Raw genomic sequence first — 20,650 nt, 5'->3', positions numbered from 1 at the left:
TATACATGAAAAAAAAAAAAATCATGGGGAAGCCCTGATTTCGAGGTTTCTTATGTCGCGATTTAACAAACCTTGGCCCCAACAACTCAGCACAAGCAGTATGCCCGGCAACTTCAAGCCACAACTGCTAGTACAAAATAAAGGACATTGACATCATAGCTGAAAATGACATGAAACACTCATCTAGACCAATAGGAATTGAAGGCTTTTGTGTATGACTATTTGAGAGGTACAGAGATTTGCTTTAGAATGGTAACTGGTGGATTGCACTGACTCTTGTGTGCTGGGTAAGTTGCTTTTTTTTAAGACTGGTAAATATGCCGTAGGTTTAAAATTCAACAGCAGACATGATGGACTACTGAGCAAAACTAGGAATTGAGTAGGAATTGATTAGCCTTAGAGAGCCTTCCCCAAGTTAGCGTGCCTAGTGTTATTGGGTGAAGCAAGTCCCCCCAATTTTTTTTTTAAAAACCAATTTACAATAACACAGTGAGAATACAGTATATATTAATTGATAAAGTACACCCATTTCAACGCGATAAATGTTTACTCTTAAATTAAAAAATACTGTTTAAGAAATCACAACTAAAAACAATAGACCATGCCTCTTAAGACAACAATATTAATACCGCACAGAAACGCAGAATAAAATGTGTTTCTCAAAAAAAAAAATAAAAAAAATTGCACTTAGTAATTTCAGCATTTAGGCAAATGAAAACTTTTCCCCTCATAACTTCTGCTATGGTGTTCCATAAGGATGCAATGATACAGTTAAGTCACGGTTCGGTCCGAGTTTCCATACGGGGGACACAATTTTTGATTCGATTAAATGCATTTAATGCCCTGAAAAAAATAACAATTTTATTTTTTGTTCCGTTTTTTTTCTTTTTTTTTTTCTAACGAACAAAAATAAATTGGCATCATGTAAACATGCATTTTAGTGCATAATATTTATGTACATACTTCTTACTGATCTGAAGAAATTTTGTATAAAAGTGCTGAGAACAATCTTTACTGCTTGTAAAGTGAGGCGGGGCACACTGTTGGTTGCTACAGCTCTCTTAACAGCTAGGTTTACTACATGAGGAAAACATCCTATTTGTGGTCCGAATCCATATGTGTCACGTACTGAATTAACAATATTTGCAGCATTATCTATAGTCACTGGCATGGATTGATTTGGCCTGCTTAACTTCCATTCAGTCATGGCGGTTTATAATTCATCAATGTAGTATGTGGACTACGTGTCCCATAATCACTCTGGGCTCACGTGGCTAAGGGCATGGGACGTAGCACATGTAGTTTGTTATTTCATGATATCTAGTGTGTGCGCGCATTAAAAAAGTTAGCAAACTCCACAGAAGTCACGTCTGCTCATTACTGCACAACACCAGCATATGGCAATCGACTTTCATAAACAGGACGAGTTTGAAGCACAGCACTCTTAATTTGCCACTCAATGTTCATCATGTCCATTCAGCTGTCCGTTGTCAAAGCGAGGTTGTTCGTAGCAGCCAAGTCGGTAACAATGTTTTGGCGGACTTCGTTGTAAATATCCGGAAGTGCACGCACGACTTTCCACCTCCACGATGAAACGTTCTTCGTCCATGTTCGCTGGTGTTTAAACCGTGGTGTTTAATAAGACACTGGGCTGTTGACTCCAGGCCTGGAGCCGCACATTTTGACGGATGCGTCCCCAGCAAAAATAGAAAATCGCCTAAACCAGTCGACGAGCTCCGGCACGCCAGTGATGGTCCGCAGTCAATCCACTGACGCGGCCGGTGTAGGTTGAACAATAGGATATAATGGGAACGGATTGGCTCCGGCGCTATTTTTTGCCGGACCTGGAACGAAGATGCATTTTGCGTAGTTGGTAACAGGGAATCTGAACTTTTAACAGCACTTCTGCCGCACACGCGCACGCACGTGCACACGGGGCGATAAACCGCAGCGGAAAAATTACCATCTTCATTTTTATTTATCGTGTGATAAATTGAATTATTGCATATTGCGACAGGTTTACCTTGCACTTTGTCAAATCTTTGGGGTGAAAAATGCAAATTTAAGGATAGGGTGGGAGAGTGTTTCTCCTTTCGCAACACAGGGAGACGTACTGACTTGGTCAGATTAAGGCTAAAGCGTGTGTGTTCATAATAGAGCCGGGCCGTAAACCGAAAATTTACCGTTACCGAAATTCTTCACGGTGACCGATGTACTGTAATTTTGACCATGTCGCTTAATTCGGTAATTTAATAAAACAAGAAAATATAGTCTTTTCATGCCGCCTTGACTGTTTGTTGTTCGGCTATGTTCATTTCCCTTTAAGGAAGCAGTCAGTGTGCTTTTGTATGAAGTCATGTGGTTATCAGGAAATCAAACAGAAGCACGGAAGGCTAACGCTACCGGCTAACGCTACAAGCAAATGTGATGCAGTCGGGCTTAAGGGAGCTTCGCCAAACTTTCACCCGACATTAAGTAGACTCTTGACGGCTTCCAGACGGGTTTTCACCTTCTGTCCTCCCTTGTTCTCACGATTTCAGGAGAGGGTGGTTTCAGTGCTTTATACTGGTAGCCAGGCCACAGGGTAACGCTAACGTTGCTAACGCTACAAATGAACGTGATGAGTCGGATAGCGGCTCTAACCTTGTCGAAACGGCTGAAATTAATGAGTGGATTGGGCACGGACTGCATCTAGCAATCATTGTGTCGCGTTATGTTGTATCTGTGTGTGTGTGTGTGTGTGTGATTTCTCTGATAGCTTTTATGATGGTAAAGCATTCAGCATAAAGTATAATCCAACAGTGAAGCCTATAATATGTCCATTTAATGGCCACAGCTATTTTTCTGTATGTGCTTGCTTTATTGTGTCATTACTGCCATCATAAAATCTTAAATGTTTCATTGGCATAAAAGCAATATAGCTTTAATGTGTTTGTGTCAGTGAGGGGGGCGCATGAGTGCGGGCATGTATTAAAAAAATGCTATGGAGAAAAAAACAAAACCTAACCTTGAAGAAAACACTTGTTTTGAGTAATTACGTCACAGCAGCCATTACCAATAAGTTGTCTGTTTGAAGTGTACTGTTCAAGCTGTAAGTCATTTGTGTTACAATGACGTTTGCACAGTCGTCGTATTGATGTTGTACATTTTTCAAGTCAAACAAGCTGTTATAAATGTTCACACTTGAATTCTTATTGTTTACAAGAAATTTTTAAATAACTAATGTTTAGATTGCATGTACAATTGTTAAATTGAAAGGTGGTAAATAAATTTAACGAGAAACAGTTAATTTGTATTTCATGGATTGATTCAGATTTTCAAATTACATAACAGTCCGCTTGAGCGAATTTATCGTTATCGAGGTAAATCTGCTCAATTTATCGTGATACGTACTTAAGGCCATATCGCCCAGCCCTAGTTAATAATAATAATATATAATATCATAATATCTATTAAAATGCATACTAAATGATCTTGAATGTATGCATATGAAGAACCTTTATTGAAAATCCTACACTTGTTGAGATTGTAGATGTGTTTATTTGAGAATATTTAGGAAAAAAGGCAATTGGGTGAACACAATGTCCTGGCAGGATGTGCTTATATGACCATGTAATGTAACAATCTGTGTTATATATTTATATGTGTCACTAATGCATGTTGCAAATAATATTTTTTAAGGGAAGTCACGTCATATATTATCACTTTATAATGTATACAGTGCTGGCTGAAAGTATTGGCACCCCTGCAATTCTGTCAGATAATGCTCAATTTCTCCCAGAAAATGATTGCAATTACAAATGCTTTGGTAGTACCGGAAATATCTTCATGTATTTTGCTTGCAATGAAAAAACACAAAAAAGAATGAAAAAAAAAATAATTAAATCATCATCATTTTACACTAAATTCCAAAAACGGGCCCGGACAAAAGTATTGGCACTCTCAGTCTAATATTTGGTAGCACAAGCTTTAGACAAAATAACTGCGAACAACCGTTTCAGGTAACGGTTTGAAGGGTGCATTCTCCAAACTGCCATTTTCAGATCTCTCCACAGGTGTTCTATGGGATTCAGGTCTGGACTTATTGCTGGACACTTTAAGTCTCCAGTGCTTTCTCTCAAACCATTTTCTAGTGCTTTTTGAAGTGTCTTTTGGGTCATTGTCCTGCTGGTGGACCCATGACCTCTGAGGGAGACTTGGCTTTCTCACACTGGCCCTACATTGCGCTGCAAAATTTGTTGGTAGTCTTCAGACTTCATAATGCAATGCACACGGCCAAGCAGTCCAGTGTCAGAGGCAGCAAAGAAACCCCAAAACATCAGGGAACCTCCGCCATGTTTGACTGTGGGGACCATGTTCTTTTCTTTGAAGTCCTTGTTTTTTTTCCTGTAAACTCTATGTTGATACCTTTTCTCAAAAAGTTCTACTTTTGTCTCATCTGACCAGAGAACATTCTTACAAAACGTTTTTGGCTTTCTCAGGTAAGTTTTGGTAAACTCCAGCCTGGCTTTTTTATGCCTCTGGGTCAGAACTGGGGTCTTCCTGGGTATCCTACCATCGAGTCCCTTTTCATTCAGACGCCGACGGATAGTGCTGGTTGACACTGTTGTACCCTCGGGACTGCAGGACAGCTTGAACTTGTTTGGATGTTAGTCGAGGTTCTTTATCCACCATCCGCACAATCTTTCGTTGAAATCTCTCATACAGTGCCTTGCAAAAGTATTCGGCCCCCTTGAACCTTGCAACCTTTCGCCACATTTCAGGCTTCAAACATAAAGATATAAAATTTTAATTTTTTGTCAAGAATCAACAACAAGTGGGACACAATCATGAAGTGGAACAAAATTTATTGGATAATTTAAACTTTTTTAACAAATAAAAAACTGAAAAGTGGGGCGTGCAATATTATTCGGCCCCCTTGCGTTAATACTTTGTAGCGCCACCTTTTGCTCCAATTACAGCTGCAAGTCGCTTGGGGTATGTTTCTATCAGTTTTGCACATCGAGAGACTGACATTCTTGCCCATTCTTCCTTGCAAAACAGCTCGAGCTCAGTGAGGTTGGATGGAGAGTGTTTGTGAACAGCAGTCTTCAGCTCTTTCCACAGATTCTCGATTGGATTCAGGTCTGGACTTTGACTTGGCCATTCTAACACCTGGATACGTTTATTTTTGAACCATTCCATTGTAGATTTGGCTTTATGTTTTGGATCAATGTCCTGTTGGAATATAAATCTCCGTCCCAGTCTCAGGTCTTGTGCAGATACCAACAGGTTTTCTTCCAGAATGTTCCTGTATTTGGCTGCATCCATCTTCCTGTCAATTTTAACCATCTTCCCTGTCCCTGCTGAAGAAAAGCAGGCCCAAACCATGATGCTGCCACCACCATGTTTGACAGTGGGGATGGTGTGTTCAGGGTGATGAGCTGTGTTGCTTTTACGCCAAACATATCGTTTTGCATTGTGGCCAAAAAGTTCAATTTTGGTTTCATCTGACCAGAGCACCTTCTTCCACATGTTTGGTGTGACTCCCAGGTGGCTTGTGGCAAACTTTAAACGAGACTTTTTATGGATATCTTTGAGAAATGGCTTTCTTCTTGCCACTCTTCCATAAAGGCCAGATTTGTGCAGTGTACGACTGATTGTTGTCCTATGGACAGACTCTCCCACCTCAGCTGTAGATCTCTGCAGTTCATCCAGAGTGATCATGGGCCTCTTGGCTGCATCTCTGATCAGTTTTCTCCTTGTTTGAGAAGAAAGTTTGGAAGGACGGCCGGGTCTTGGTAGATTTGCAGTGGTCTGATGCTCCTTCCATTTCAATATGATGGCTTGCACAGTGCTCCTTGAGATGTTTAAAGCTTGGGAAATCTTTTTGTATCCAAATCCGGCTTTAAACTTCTCCACAACAGTATCTCGGACCTGCCTGGTGTGTTCCTTGGTTTTCATAATGCTCTCTGCACTTTAAACAGAACCCTGAGACTATCACAGAGCAGGTGCATTTATACGGAGACTTGATTTCACACAGGTGGATTCTATTTATCATCATCGGTCATTTAGGACAACATTGGATCATTCAGAGATCCTCATTGAACTTCTGGAGTGAGTTTGCTGCACTGAAAGTAAAGGGGCCGAATAACATTGCACGCCCCACTTTTCAGTTTTTTATTTGTTAAAAAAAGTTTAAATTATCCAATAAATGTTGTTCCACTTCACGATTGTGTCCCACTTGTTGTTGATTCTTGACAAAAAAAATTAAATTTCATATCTTTATGTTTGAAGCCTGAAATGTGGCGAAAGGTTGCAAGATTCAAGGGGGCCAAATACTTTTGCAAGGCACTGTAAATTTTCCTTTTCCGTCCACATCTAGGGGAGGTTAGCCACAGTGCAATGGGCTTTACACTTATTGTTGACACTGCGCAAGGTAGACACAGGAACATTCAGGTCTTTGGAGATGGACTTGTAGCCTTGAGATTGCCCATGCTTTCTCACAATTTTGCTTCTCAAGTCCTCAGACAGTTCTTTAGTCTTCTTTCTTTTCTCCATGCTCAATGTGGTACACACAAGGACACAGGACAGAGGTTGAGTAACTTTAATCCATTTTAACTGGCTGCAAGTGTGATTTAGTTGTTGCCACCACCTGTTATGTACCACAGGTAACAGGTGCTTTTAATTATACAAATTAGAGAAGCATCACATGATTTTCCAAAGGGTGCCAATACTTTTGTCTGGCCCAATTTTGGAGTTTTGTGTAAAATGATAATGATTTATTATTTTTTCCATTCTCTTTTGTGTTTATTTCATTGTAAGCAACATACATGAAGATATTTCCAGTACTACCAAAGCATTTGTAATTGCAATGATTTTCTGGGAGAAATTGAGCATTATCCAACAGAATTGGAGGGGTGCCAATACTTTCAGCCAGCACTGTATATAAATATAATTTAATTCTAAACCCATGCTTAATTTACACATACGATTTGGTCCCAACAGCCACAGTGACATAATGGGAGGTAAGGGAAGACAATGTGGGGGTAAGTCAGAAGCAAATATGATGCATGATCAGATTTTGAACTTGTCTAAAACATGTGCCACAGCAGTCACGGTGCAGATGAAAAACTTAAGTTGACTGTCATATAAAGAGCTAAACGCTACAAAATTGACAATACATAATAGGGTGAAACAAAACTGGACGGGTCTGTCGTGGGAGGGTAAGCATATATATTTTCCTAGCGTATCACAATCCTTTAAGGTTTTGTCAGTCTGCTGTGCTTCGTGAGCAGTTTTTCCTGTTTTGTCATGGTTGTCTCAGCAAACCAGTGAGTTGTCAGCCATTTCGTCGCATTCAATCATGTTGTGAGTTTGTGCCTTTTGACGATTTATGAGTATTGCATTCCACTATGGTGTAAGATGGCACATGTGGTCTTTAAAGGGTAAGACATCCTCTAGGGGAGCTTTTTTCAAGTCTGCTGTGGCAGTGAATTTAGCCCAAAGTGGCTTGACATCAATGTTTCAACCTTAGAAGGCCTTGACATTAAATGAAAAATGTAAGGGACCCCATCAGAACGAGACGAAAGTTGATACTGGTCGGGAATCATTTTTTCTTTTGTGTATTGCAGCAAATTGACATACATTAAAAATAGAATCCAAATAATTATTTCTGATTCTTTAATAATATTGCATCACTCCTTTTGCCCTTTCTCCCAGTAACCTGGAAGTGACAAGGAGGAAAGAGTGGGATGGCTGACTCAGCTGTGAGAGGAGCTAAGCTCACCAACCTAAACAACAACAGTGAAGATGTGAGAGAAAAGTCGTTCTGGTTGTTGAAGAGGAAAAATATTGTTTAAAAGAAATAAAAGAAAAAAAAAAAAAAAAAAAAAAAAAAAGCAACGGGGTGGTTTTGCATCTTACACCAGATAGGCAAGAAATGCTGCGTCGATTTTACCATGCCACTACCTCATTAGTCGTGCTTATGATGCTATGTAATAAATACTTGCATCAATTGATTACCTTCAGGATCAAATGACTGGAAGACTCTCCTTGCCAGCTCTGATGGACACTCTGGTCCGACCAGGGACATCTCCTATAGGCAGGAAGACACATTGTACATTGAAAATAGAGGCAACAAATAATGAGGTGACTGACACTATGACAAGAAGAATGTTTGACTGGCTCTTATATGGGCCAGGCAAGCAGACATACGTAGGTATTGTGGGAACTGGAAAGTATTAACAAATGGATGTTGAGTGTCTGGCGATGTAGAAACAGTCGTGTGCATGTATGCATGTGCACCGTTAATGTAGGCTGAACATGTGTGGGTGTACGGCAGTGCAAGGGGCCAACATAATCACTGAAGTCCGCCAGACTATTAACTGATTTTCTGATAACGTCTGCTGACTTGTTTTTATTGCAAACACACAATCAGGTAATCATGCCCAACACATAAACATCATTCATGAGAAACTCTGCACTTTGTTTGTTGGTGAATTTCACCCAGATAAGATTAGCAGTAGGCAAATACCAGGCTGTAATTTTTGGATAGTCATTCATTTTGATATCTTCTTGAGGATATTAACAATGTAGAGCTCTACAGTTTTACTCTATATCCTGAAACAAAAACACGAACGGGAAAGTTTTCAAAAGTTTTGAGGCTACACTACAGCTTATTGTACTTTTTTGGCTCATAATTTTGACTGAATTAGCTTCAAATTCTATTTGTGATAATCTACAATTCTACATGATTTATTCATTTATATACAGTACTGTGCAAAAGTTTTAGGCAGGACACCTGCCTAAAACCTTTGCACAGTACTGTATATTTTTATTATATTATGTATATACAGGATATACTGTATGTATACATTTTCCCCAAGTGGAAGCTTTGATGATCCTAATAAATTAAATAATTTAAAAAATATATATACAGTACTGTGCAAAAGTTTTAGGCAGGTGTCCTGCCTAAAACTTTTGCACAGTACTGTATATTTTAATGCCCAATGGTGACAAAGAAAACAAGGCAAAATGTCAAGACAGCTAAAATATCACACAGTTTCAATAATTATTACAAATGAAAAACTGCTGTGTAGAATGAAAAGGAAACATTTTGTTAATAAAAGAAATGTCATAGAGGTGTGTAGAGAAGATGCACAGATATTTCTGGTTCCTCTTTACAAGTCAGGAAGTACTGACAAATACTACACTAACACACAATGTTGATGTAGGGCAAATGAGCCCTGGTCATCTCAGTTATGCTTGGCCTTTATTAAAGCTTGATCCGGGAAGGATGCTAAGATTTCACTGTCCACTTATTACTGTGCTCAGTGTTCACTGGGGAGGTTGAGAGAGGGGGAGATTGGACAGAGATGACTCCCAGCTGCTTTTGCTTCAGATACAAAAAAAACACAAAAAAAAACAGAGCAGTCGACATGGTCATCTGTCACACATACTATAGCTGGGCCTGATTTGTTAGCATTATAAGTTTCATAAATCTCTTGGTAGATTTGTCATTACCTAATCGTGTCTGTTCCACAAGGAATATAAAAGGTGGCAGATCATTATTAGAACAGTTTTTGTTCTAATAGTCACTGGTTGAACACTGGACTGGAGGACTAGGCACACGAACAATGTTGATAAACCATTAACTTCATATTAATGTTAAGACTGTTTGTCTTATTGCAACATTATGGGACCAACTATAGATTTCATGCAGCATTAAAAAAACCTAGAGGTCCAACTGATATTAAGGAAAATCAGATAGATTGTCTTCGGGACACAAACAACACATTGTGATCACGTGCAAAACAAGAAAATCTACCATTATGGATGTTAGGGAGGGCATAATACAAAGTCCATGAGCTCTCAGAACATGCTCACCAGGTGAAATAATGGCAGCCAAAATGACGTGACTGTGTGTGATGACAGGTCTGCTTGGTTGTCTTTGATCTATGTTTTATTAGAGGCCTGAGGAAGATGCCGCTGAGTTGTGAGACATGCTGCTAACATACTCCACAGGGAGTACGTGTTTGTCTCTCTTCTTGGTGCCATTACATTACTTGTGAATGTGTTTGTGTCTGCGAAACAGTAATTACTCATTTGCAAACATTTAATTGCTTGAAAAGAATAAGTATATTCTAGTTGCAGATGTAGATATTGTCAAATTGACACTTCTAGAAAGACATAACATCAACAGAGAAAGGGGTGTGTGTGTGTGTGTGGCCTTGAGGAAGACATTCCATTCTCCATAGTCCAACATTTTGGCTCAAACCCTTGACCCTCTTCACAGAGCAACAACAAACTTCTCAACACAGGAACAAAGTTAAGAAAACACAAGCTAAAAATCAAGCATGTCCTATTTAACTGACGCTGACGTCAGACAGTCAAAAGAAAACTTTGCCTCTGCATTTGGTCATGTTTTTGCACTACCTTTATCCCCTTCATGGCTAAATAGCTCATGTCTGAAATGCATTTGTTGGTGGGTTGTTTTGTACCAATACTAGAGTGGCTCTAGATACTGGAGACAAATTATGTGGTTCTGACATACTTGGCCGACAACGAATATTTTGATTCTGATCTGACATGCACAATAAACAACACCAAAAGTCAAATCTACAGACCACATTTTAATTTTGCTGTCACGCAGCCTAAGGTTTGTCTTTTGTATGAGATGTGTACTCAAGTCAAATTTACCTACTCCAAAATGGTACTTTAAAATGTGGAGTACTTCCTCTTTGTCTTCCATGCTCTCTTTCCCCCCGTTCAACCCTTATCTTCACATGCAGGAAGCTACGTGGGTAATTTCCCTCCGGTCCGCCCAAAGAGCTATTGTATGTCTTGAGAGGCTTTTTAGTGACCATGGAGCAAGTCCAAAGGGATCTGTTTCAAGACAACAATGCCGGGATCTTGTCAACTGCCATGTTCCAAACAGGATCAGTACAACACAGACTCAACAGATTTGTTCTATCCAAATCCAAAGTTATGAATGCATCTGAGTTGACTTGATACGGGACATATTTCCCAATCTAGGTTTACGGTGCATGTGTTTTACGTAAGGAGCAGTCGTACACTTTAAAAGACTGCCTCAACAGAAAATCAAGGAGACACAATAGAATGGCTCAACAGCATTTCTGATGGATCCTGTAACAGAGAACATTACACAGGGGGATAGGACAACTAATGCAGCACACACACAGCCTTTCAGCTTTATACAATGGCCTTTGGTCTAACCTGTCAAAGATTATTAATGACTGTTAATGTACACCTCTTTGCCACCTTGTGCGTCTACATCACCCACACTTCATCTCCTGAAAGCGTGATATTTAGAAGAGACCGTTCTTTCTTCACTTTTGACACCATGCTGTTATTGTATGTGGCTTTTAGGTCAAACAGAATTAATTCAAGAACGCTGGTCCACCTACTATTATAGCAAGTTTTGTGGGGGAAAATTGCCAGTCAACAACTGATTTATGCAAAAGTTTTTTTTTTTCCTCCAAAGAAGTGACCCAATGCCATAAAATAGCTATAAAGGCAGAAGTAACGAAACAGTTATGTAGATATTCTTTGATGCTTACTGAACTGCGCCCCAACGAGGTAGGGTGAGGTCTGGTGCAATGTCATGCATGATGGCCATTCCGTGCAACCTTACAGTATACTTTTCCAGGGAAAAAAATACCCAATTTGTTCAATCTGATGTTGAAAGGGAAGTTCAGAATTTTTGACATAAGGCTTAATGTTCGTGTTAATGGGGGTTTAATTAGTTGGTGGAGTTGATTTCAACAAATTCCGCGCAGTTTGTTAGTTTCAGGGCTCCTGAGCGGCTAAACTAGCACGAGTCAATGCTGCCTGCTAAGCATACCAATAAAAAAACAACATATGCACGCATGAGAATCACCGATGACACATGCGATCAATAGTGTTGGCTATGTTTTTAGGATAGTTATTAAATCTTACCATTGCATGTCAATAATGGTAGTATGAACAGCGACGTTTGTAATCCAGCAGCTCTGCAGGGAACAGGCTGTCTAGGCAAGCAGGGCGGAGTGATATCACATCGGTTTTTTCGCTGCCGATTTTTTTTTTTTTTTTGTTGGAATGAAAGTGAGTCCCCAGCAGGCTGAGAACGAGTGACCGAAGCACTCCTCTATTGTGGTCGCATTACGCATCTAAAAAAAAAAAAAAAAAAAAATTGTCCTGCTTAATGAAATGAATTAAGGCAGTTTGGTGTGACATTGTTTTGGCCGCATGGGTATTTCCAACAAGGATCTGCATTTTGAATTTATTTGACAGTGTTACATCTGTTACTATCGTTTTTACCGGCATGCTTAGGAGGCACCATTCACTCGCCCTAGCTAAGCCACTCCGGAGCCCTGAAACTAACAAATAACTGACAAACTGCTATGAATTTGTTGAAATCAACTCCAGCGAATAATTAAACTCCCCTTTAAGTCCAGTATAGTGGGCCCCCTATACATATGACTTCTTTATTAAAGTGAGATCCACAATGAATGCCATCTCAAAGACAAACCATTAGTTTTAAAGTTGCTTATTTTGTAATGACTGGGAAATGAACAATCTCTGGAACCCACAGCTCTCTGCCAGGTCACTCTAATGCTCGTCGTCAGTTTTTGTTTAAATAGCTTCCTTTTGTTGCTCTGCCAACATATAGGAGAAAACTTTACATCGACCTTGTTATCTGCACATGTTTTCTCTGTATGCTTGTACAAATCCTTGAAGAAAATTTGCAGTATGTGTATTCAGAGTATTCTCAGGACACAGAGCATCAGTGAGGCTTTTCTCCCTGCAAGCAAATCACTGCCCCAGACTACTGTACATAGACACACACACACGCCTTTAAATTCTCTCAAGATGATATACAGCAACCGCCATCACTCACTGGCGAGGGCAAAGGTCAATGTACACTGTCACCCACACACACATGCTTTTCCTGAGTGACCACAGCACTGTTACCTGAAGGACATCCTTCTGACCCGATCCCTTCTTTCATCTTAAGTTTCCATATGGGAGCAATACATTGAATAGGTTTGTGAAAGTATTTTACTTGGACAGATGACATCTGCAGTGACTAATAATTTCAAAGAGAAAGTGATCAAACTAAAGGTAAAATTAGTCCTTTAGGAGAGAAACACAAGATATACTAGATAGTTTTTATCTCTCATTTTCACTTTCCCATCATGGCATCACGAAAACATCCTGTTTTATCCTACAAAACATTTCACGCTTGCACACACAGACATGGGAACAAGTGTGTATGAAAGATGGCAAAATGTCCTTTGTGTAGGTAGATTTGATTAAAAGCACTGATGCTATTAAGCTGTGGCCTAAAAGGTTACAGTCACACACTGATGACAGCTCTGGGGAGCACACACCCCTCCCCAAAGGCAGACAGAAGGAGCGACTGACACATCAGAGGCAGGGATCGGATGTTATGCTTTTGTGAGAATGTCTCTATATTGGGACTAAAAGCTACATTAGCAGGTACAGATTTGGTACCACAATGCCTGGGAAATAGCAATATACAAGGACTGAAAGCAGATTTACTGTCAAGAGCGGTTTTGGGCTCAATGGGCTTGAGCATGTTAATGGTGACAGAGAATAGAGAAAGTCATCTAAAGTTATGTCAGTAAACATGTATGCGCATATATTCAGGTCAATTCTCCAAGAGTACAAATGGATCCAGATGGGAATTTTGGAATCGCTTTCACTCACAAGAAGTCATCGACCTGAGCCACACACACATAAACGCTAATCAGGATTAGGTTCCCTGTACTTAATGAAGATACTATACTGTGACTGTACGCATGTCACTAACACCAGGAGAACTGACGCATTTGGTAAGCATACATAATGACGTTTGGTCATCAGTGAATCAACACATGAGTCCCTCAACATGGACACATGTAACTGAGCTTTTAATCAATGGCTAATTACGGGTGTTGTGTTGTGATGAACATGATTGCCTGGGATCTCCCCCCCCCCCCTAACAAAAGCAAAGCAAATTGATTTGGTCTAAGTCAACCAGCCAGTTAACTACACCAGACACCAATATATTATGTTACTTTATGAGGAACAAATATAGCTATCTGAATGCTGGATCACTTTTATGTACTGTACTACACATAGACCTTATGTACTGTACTACACATAGACCCACACATCTGAAATCTGAGGATTCTGACTCCAGAAGGGCCTTTCACCGAAGTTGAAAAAACACAATTGACCTGAATATGGATGAGGGCATTTCACACCAAGCGAGGAAGCACTGCATGTTTGTTTGAGCTTACATGTTATTCAAAAAGGTTCCAAGGCTATAACCCTTATGGGAATAATAGGAACATGGATCCAATTCGGCTGCTCATATAAATTAACATGCGATGACATGACACGGCACTTGCTGATGGACACCTCACTGATCCTTCATACTTATAAATTACTATTTCAAAAGTTGCGCTATCCTTGCCTGGTATACCAGACTCACCGCTGTTCCAGCGATGGAGTCTGGCGGCCTTCCGGCGGATCAAATTCCGAGGGCGGAGCAAGCCACAGCAAACAGACAGCGGAGTGGACCAATCAGCGACAGGCAGACATGACGTTAAAGCGACAAGTAATTGGTGTGAGTGGAGAATGGAGAAGTTTATTAAACATGGCTAGCGCGAGCCATGTTGACTGTTGTCAATGACTTTTTTCGATGTGTTTTTGGTAATTTAAAACTGGTTTTACCGCGGACTGGAACATATTCTCGGCTCTCCCGTTCGCCATCTGTATTGTTGTAGAGACGATTTTCGGCGCACAAGAGTGACGTTACTCGTTAAGAACACGTGACGCTGTTAGGTTTTGTGTTTGTTTTCTCCTAGTGTGACTTGTCCCTGTGATTGCCCATTGATTTCACCTGATGTGCCTTCTCCTAGCCTATCCTCCTGTGCTCACCTGTTCCTTGTTGTCTCGTTACCCCTTGTCTGCTTGTGTGTATATAAGCTCCCATTTTCTGTTCACTCCTTGTTGCGTCATTGTCTATGTCTATGTCTACGTCAATTTCAAGTCCGGTCCAAGCCCTCGTGTACCAGTCCCTCCGATTTAAGTAAGTTTTGTTTGAATCTTGCCCTTTTGATCCTCAGTGCTTTCAGTTGTACTTTGTGTTTTTGTTAGATATCATTAAACGTTTTTTGAGTTCACCTGCCTTGCCGCTTTTGTTTCCCTGCAATTGGGTCCACACAACCTGCCTGCCTGCCCGCGTCCCTGACAGACGCAAATAAACAAATCTGATTGGACGGTTGATTTTGTACCTTGCTCAAGAGGACGTTAATGGGGTGGGTCCCAGACTATTTCTCACAGTGTTTGAAAAATACAGGGAGAATAGTCTGGCTGTGCAAGGCAAGCTCTATCCAGATATTAATCTTTTATATCGCTTTTCCTATTCGGAATGATGGTGGGAGCCTCAGTATATTTCAACTGACGTATCCCAACTGACTTCAGGCATAATACAAAGTACATCCTGGACTGATCGCTGCCAGTCAATTAGAGGGTAATTGTGAAGCACCCATTAAGCAGGAACTGATCTATTGCCAGGTGCACAAGTGTCATCTACAGTCATGTGAAAAAATTAGGACACTCCATTAAATATTCAGTTCTTTATTAAAAAACGTTCATATATCAATGTCTGATTTTGGTTTTCGTTAGCTCTGGAAAAGAAAGTGATTTAATTGCAGGTAAACAACAAAAATTAACATTGTTTTACTCATTAAACCAAATATATCAACAAAAATGCATATTCTAACTGAGGAAAGAGGACACCGTACTACCTAATAGCTGATAGTACCCCCTTTGGCTGAAATGACTTCAGTGAGACGCTTTTTGTAGCCATCTACCAGTCTATGAAATCGGGTCTAAAGAAAGTTTTCCCACTCCTCCCCACTCCTCAACGCAGAATACTTTCAGCTGCGAGATGTTTGAGGGGTTTCTTGCATGTACAGCCCGTTTTAAGTCACCCCACAGCAACACAACGGGATTAAGATCTGGGCTTTGACACGGCCATTCCAGGACTTTCCATTTTGTCCTTTTCAGCCAGTCCTTGGTGGATTGACTAGTATGTTTTGGGTCATTGTCATGTTGCAGGGTCCAGTTTTGCTTCAGCTTGAATTTTTTTTCACAGATTATCTCACATGTTCCTCAAGCACCCTCTGATATACGATAGACTTTATGGTGGAATATATGATGGTGAGCTGGCCACGTTCTACTGCAGCAAAGCATCCCCAAACCATGACACTTCCACCTCCATGCTTCACAGTTGGTATGAGCTTCTTTTCCTGGAATGGTGTATTGGGTGTACGCCAAAAATGTCCTCTGTTCTGGTGTCCAAATAATTCAATTTTAGATTCATCTGTCCAGAGAACATTATTCCAGAAGTCCTGGTCTTTGTCTACATTCACATTGGCAAACTTCAATTTTGCCCTCATGTTCTTCTTGGAGAGCAAAGGTTTCCTCCTTACATGCCTCCCATGAAGGTTAAACTTGTGAAGTCTCTTTCTGATTGTAGAGGTATGCACTTTCACATCAACAGTAGCAACACCCTGCTGTAGGTCCCGTGATGACATTTTAGGGTTTTTGGATTTTAGCATCTTGTGGTCTGCTCCTTGGGTGAACTTGCTTGGACAGCCAGACCTGGGCATGTTGGCAGTTGTTTTGAATGTCCTCCCCTTGCAGACTATTTTCCAGACAGTGGTATGGCTGGTTTTATATTCTTTTGAAATCCCTTACCACACTTACGTCTACAATCTTCTTTCTGAAGGTCTCAGATAGGTCCTTTAATCTCACCATGGTGTTTTCTCTCACTTCAACAGTGCACACAAAACTGTGTGTGAGGTTTAAATAAGGCACGCCTCCTTCAAAACACTTGGTAATGATGTTCTAGTCATGTGCACCTGATACGATACTCGTGTGTGTGTGTGTGTTTAGCAATTTTAGGTGGGATTAAATGTGGGGGTGTCCTAATTTATTCCTCAACAGAAATTGCATTTATTTAAAATTACATTTTACAAAACGTTATATATTTTTTTCTTCATTTTTAATTGTTTGGTTATATTATTTGAATCTCTCAATATTGTTAAAATTCATACAAAATATCCATGTGACCAAATATGTTAGAAAGCACACAGGCTTCCATAGGGTGTCCTAATTTTTTTCACATGACTGTATATGAACTCCTACAGTAACAATGGCTCAATCATAAAGCCCCCTGCCACAAAACCACAGAGGGCATAGCCCAAAGTTTGAAAGCTTTGCGTGGAGTTGGCAGGCAACAGGGCAGTTATACATTTTGATTACTGACCAGTCAATTAGCTTGCAAAGTGAAGAAAATGCCTTGGTGGATCTTTCTGCGACAAATTTCACTGACGATGAGTAAGCAGCCAATCAAATATTTGCTCTGATTCACTTGACTTCAGCTGCCAGAGCTGTAACCTTGCCTCAACATTCGGTCAGCAAAAGGCCGGAAACAAAAGAAAGAAAAAGAATAAAATTAAGGCTACAAGAATAGTCATATGAGATTAAAGTCACAATATTATGAGAATGAAATCAAACATTGTAATACGAGAAAAAGTTGCAATAGTAGGAGCTAAAACTTGTAATGTTACAAGAATAAATTATTTCTAACCTAGTAACCTTCTTCACTATATTTTCTATTCATTTTACAACTCACGTGATCAATAAAATTCTGACTTTTCATTGAAAATAACATTGTCTGGGTGAACCCAACCTTAAGAATAGCAATATAGAAAAATCAAGGAAATGTCACAAAATGGATACATTAACTCCTGTTGGCCAGTCTTAATAATGTCCAAGTGAATCATGAGAGTGAAGATACACATTTTACATCTACGGTAGTTGTGTGGTCTTCCTGAAGTATTCAGCTCCTGTTATTTGTCATTCATTTGATCCACTGGTCATGATTTCTTCTCACAGATGGACTAGTCCAAACAAATATAAGTTCACTCATCTCATTAAAACAAACTCAAGTGTCTTCCCTTTGTACAGCACAAAAATGAAATTCCTTCCTTTTGTTTCTACAAACCCTCCTCTGATAGTTAAGCAAAGAAACACTGCCTGACTAACTGTAATTGTTGAAGACAAAAGTTTATTTGACTGACATTGACAAGCAGTGCCTCATGAAGCCCTCTCTGAGCTTCAGTACGGACTGCGGGTTTAACCCTGCATTAATAAAATCAGAACCGCTTTTGAGAAGAATGCCTTTGTGGTCAGAATTGCCACAAGTAATTATTACCACAACCAGTAACTTTCATATACAGCAGGCCGCAAGGATGATACAGAGTCACAATTTTGTCATGATTGTGGAATTGCATTGTGTTCAGCTTGTGTGTGTCGTTATAACTGTAGGGGTAGGCCACGCTCCTTTTAGAAAAAGAAAAAAAAAAACGTGGAAAGCCAAGAAACAGCACTGGCCATATATGACTGTCTCTTAAACGTACTTTTTTCTTCTCCCTCACTGTGCTCCCTCTTGCATTGATACCTTACCTCACTTTATTAAATCTGCTAAGTGGGTTCCATATTTTGGTTTTCCTAACCTGTCAAGGAGTCTGGCTTTTATTAAACACTGCCTGACATGTGTTTAGACAATTATGGAATAGTGTATTGAACTTGCCTTTGTGAAAAAAACAGAGAGGTGTGTTTCACTTCCAATGATCCAAATAGGGAACTTGGGCGACTTCATGTATGTCCCCACCTGAAATATACATATAGAGAGAATGTGTTTATAATGAATATAGATTTGTTATTATTATCATCACAATTTTGAAAGATTGACATAAAGTAATAATTACATTCATATTAAGTCCAACTTTGAATGGAAACAATTTCTTTGCACCATGCTATTGTTTTAGTTGAATAAACTATTCAGTTGAAATTCTGTTAGGAGCCACCGACCAACCCAGGTGACTCTGACTAGTCGGTCACTTGTTGAAACAACCACTCACATTTTCCTTCACTGAATGGGAACTGAACTTAAGTTGCCTGAACTAATGTCGAGCTATGTCACCTCTGCAACATCAGTAGCCAAGGTTTTTCATTCTAGTTATTTATTATTACTATTATTATTATTATGTAGCAGAACTCCACAAAACAAGCTCGCTTATAGCCTTATTTAGACTCAGTCTGGCATGTATGGATCATCTTGTTATCAACTAAATGCAATTTCCTTTTTGGTGCTTGTGTTGGCAATAATAAATAGCTATTGCTCTTTCATGTTAAATAGAACACTATTTTAAAACACATTAGAACTATCTATAGTCAATAAGTTAAAGTGGCAGTAGCCGTTTGTACCATTTGTTTGGAAACTTATCCAAACCTTCTAAGCCCCCCACTCCTAAACTGTAATACACAAGCTCTACTTTACATGTAACAGTGAGGTTGTGTTTATTAGAATGTGGAGTCCTGTAAACATAGTGTGTTGTGTTCACTCATTTCTGTTAAGAAGTTTGTATTATGTCTTACTAGTGTGTTTACTGTCATTGTACCTTGCAGTAGCGAAGTGACTCCATGAGTGTGAGGAAGCCAACTGATGCCTGTTTATGAATTCCGTGCAGCTCTAAACATGAAGGCACAGGACACAAAAGAGATTAAACAAAAATCTAAATTGTGCAACTTCGAAGTGAGTTTAAAACTATTGCCCTCTTGTGGACATGATTGACAATTAGCACACAATAACGTATTGTATTTATTGTGATGTTACTCAAGAGACTGTGCATTTTTAATTAAAATTAGGAATATTTACTGTTTGTGACTTAGTTTCACATAACATTAAATGGATTAAATATTTGTTTTCTTACTCATTCCAGAACACTCTCGATCTCCATCCCAGACATTGGCAACTGCATGGCCAGTTACAAGAAGATTCACCAGACTTTGACTACAAAATATATAAATAAAGAACAGTTATGAAGAGGAAAAAAAAAATTGAATTAAAAATGAAAATTTTGACCATATCATTTTTTGTGATAAAATGTTTTCTGGTACCAGCCATGGCCGTGCACTGGATCTATAAGAGGCTCCATTGTGTCCTGGATCTCATTTTTTATGTTCTCAATGCCCTGTGCAGACCAACAGATAAAAAAATGACATTCACTCTCCACAATTTTAAGTATATTTTCTTCCCTCTCATTACCTTGGTGAGGATGACAGAGTAGAGGAAAAGTAAAACTCCACAGCACCCCTCCCAGGTGTGAAAGAGGGATAGCACCTCAGTTTGGAGATCTGACACAGACATCAACACTCTTTTCCTGCAGGTTGTAAAACAATCACAGGCATTTTTAAGAGACATAAATACCAAGAATGTTACATTTCATTAGATTAAAACAAAGTACATGCAGTGACCTTTCTAATATTTTCTGCGCACGCATCATGCCTTGTTATCTCAGCTCAATACTGCAGTGACAACATTCAATTCATTAAATTTGAGTGTATCATTCATCAGTCCGAGCCACTATATTCTCATAACCTACACACATTGAAATGTTCGGTGAAGTTGTTATGTTTGGCAATTCTTACTGCCCCACATGTATGACTGGATCTGCACACTCATTTGGTGGTTCAGTGATTAAGCATAGCCTTTACCAATAAAAATAACAAATACTTT

At 39.5% G+C, this 20,650-nt stretch overlaps 1 protein-coding gene and 1 long non-coding RNA gene across 2 annotated transcripts in view; one reads left to right on the top strand and one right to left on the bottom strand.

Moving 5' to 3' along the window:
• The window catches only part of mindy3 (MINDY lysine 48 deubiquitinase 3), a 36,916-nt gene that overhangs the window by 12,167 nt on the left and 4,099 nt on the right, over positions 1-20,650 (bottom strand). Inside the window, exons 7-12 of the mRNA XM_057834543.1 lie at positions 20,180-20,294; positions 20,032-20,105; positions 19,845-19,924; positions 19,533-19,603; positions 18,662-18,742; positions 8,005-8,077 (exon numbers count right to left, since the gene is read on the bottom strand). Of these exons, the coding sequence (XP_057690526.1) occupies positions 8,005-8,077; positions 18,662-18,742; positions 19,533-19,603; positions 19,845-19,924; positions 20,032-20,105; positions 20,180-20,294 (494 nt within the window). The remainder of the gene's footprint in view (positions 1-8,004; positions 8,078-18,661; positions 18,743-19,532; positions 19,604-19,844; positions 19,925-20,031; positions 20,106-20,179; positions 20,295-20,650) is intronic.
• On the top strand, positions 223-20,246 carry LOC130914942 (uncharacterized). Its single transcript, XR_009063025.1, has 4 exons — positions 223-287; positions 7,702-7,793; positions 19,540-19,666; positions 19,854-20,246. It is a non-coding gene; the product is annotated as an uncharacterized LOC130914942 (long non-coding RNA).

Source organism: Corythoichthys intestinalis, chromosome 4, assembly GCF_030265065.1.
Source record: "Corythoichthys intestinalis isolate RoL2023-P3 chromosome 4, ASM3026506v1, whole genome shotgun sequence".
In the NCBI taxonomy this organism is placed as follows: domain Eukaryota; kingdom Metazoa; phylum Chordata; class Actinopteri; order Syngnathiformes; family Syngnathidae; genus Corythoichthys; species Corythoichthys intestinalis.
Note: the sequence above shows the minus strand (reverse complement) of the source record. Positions and strands in the feature narration are given on the sequence as shown.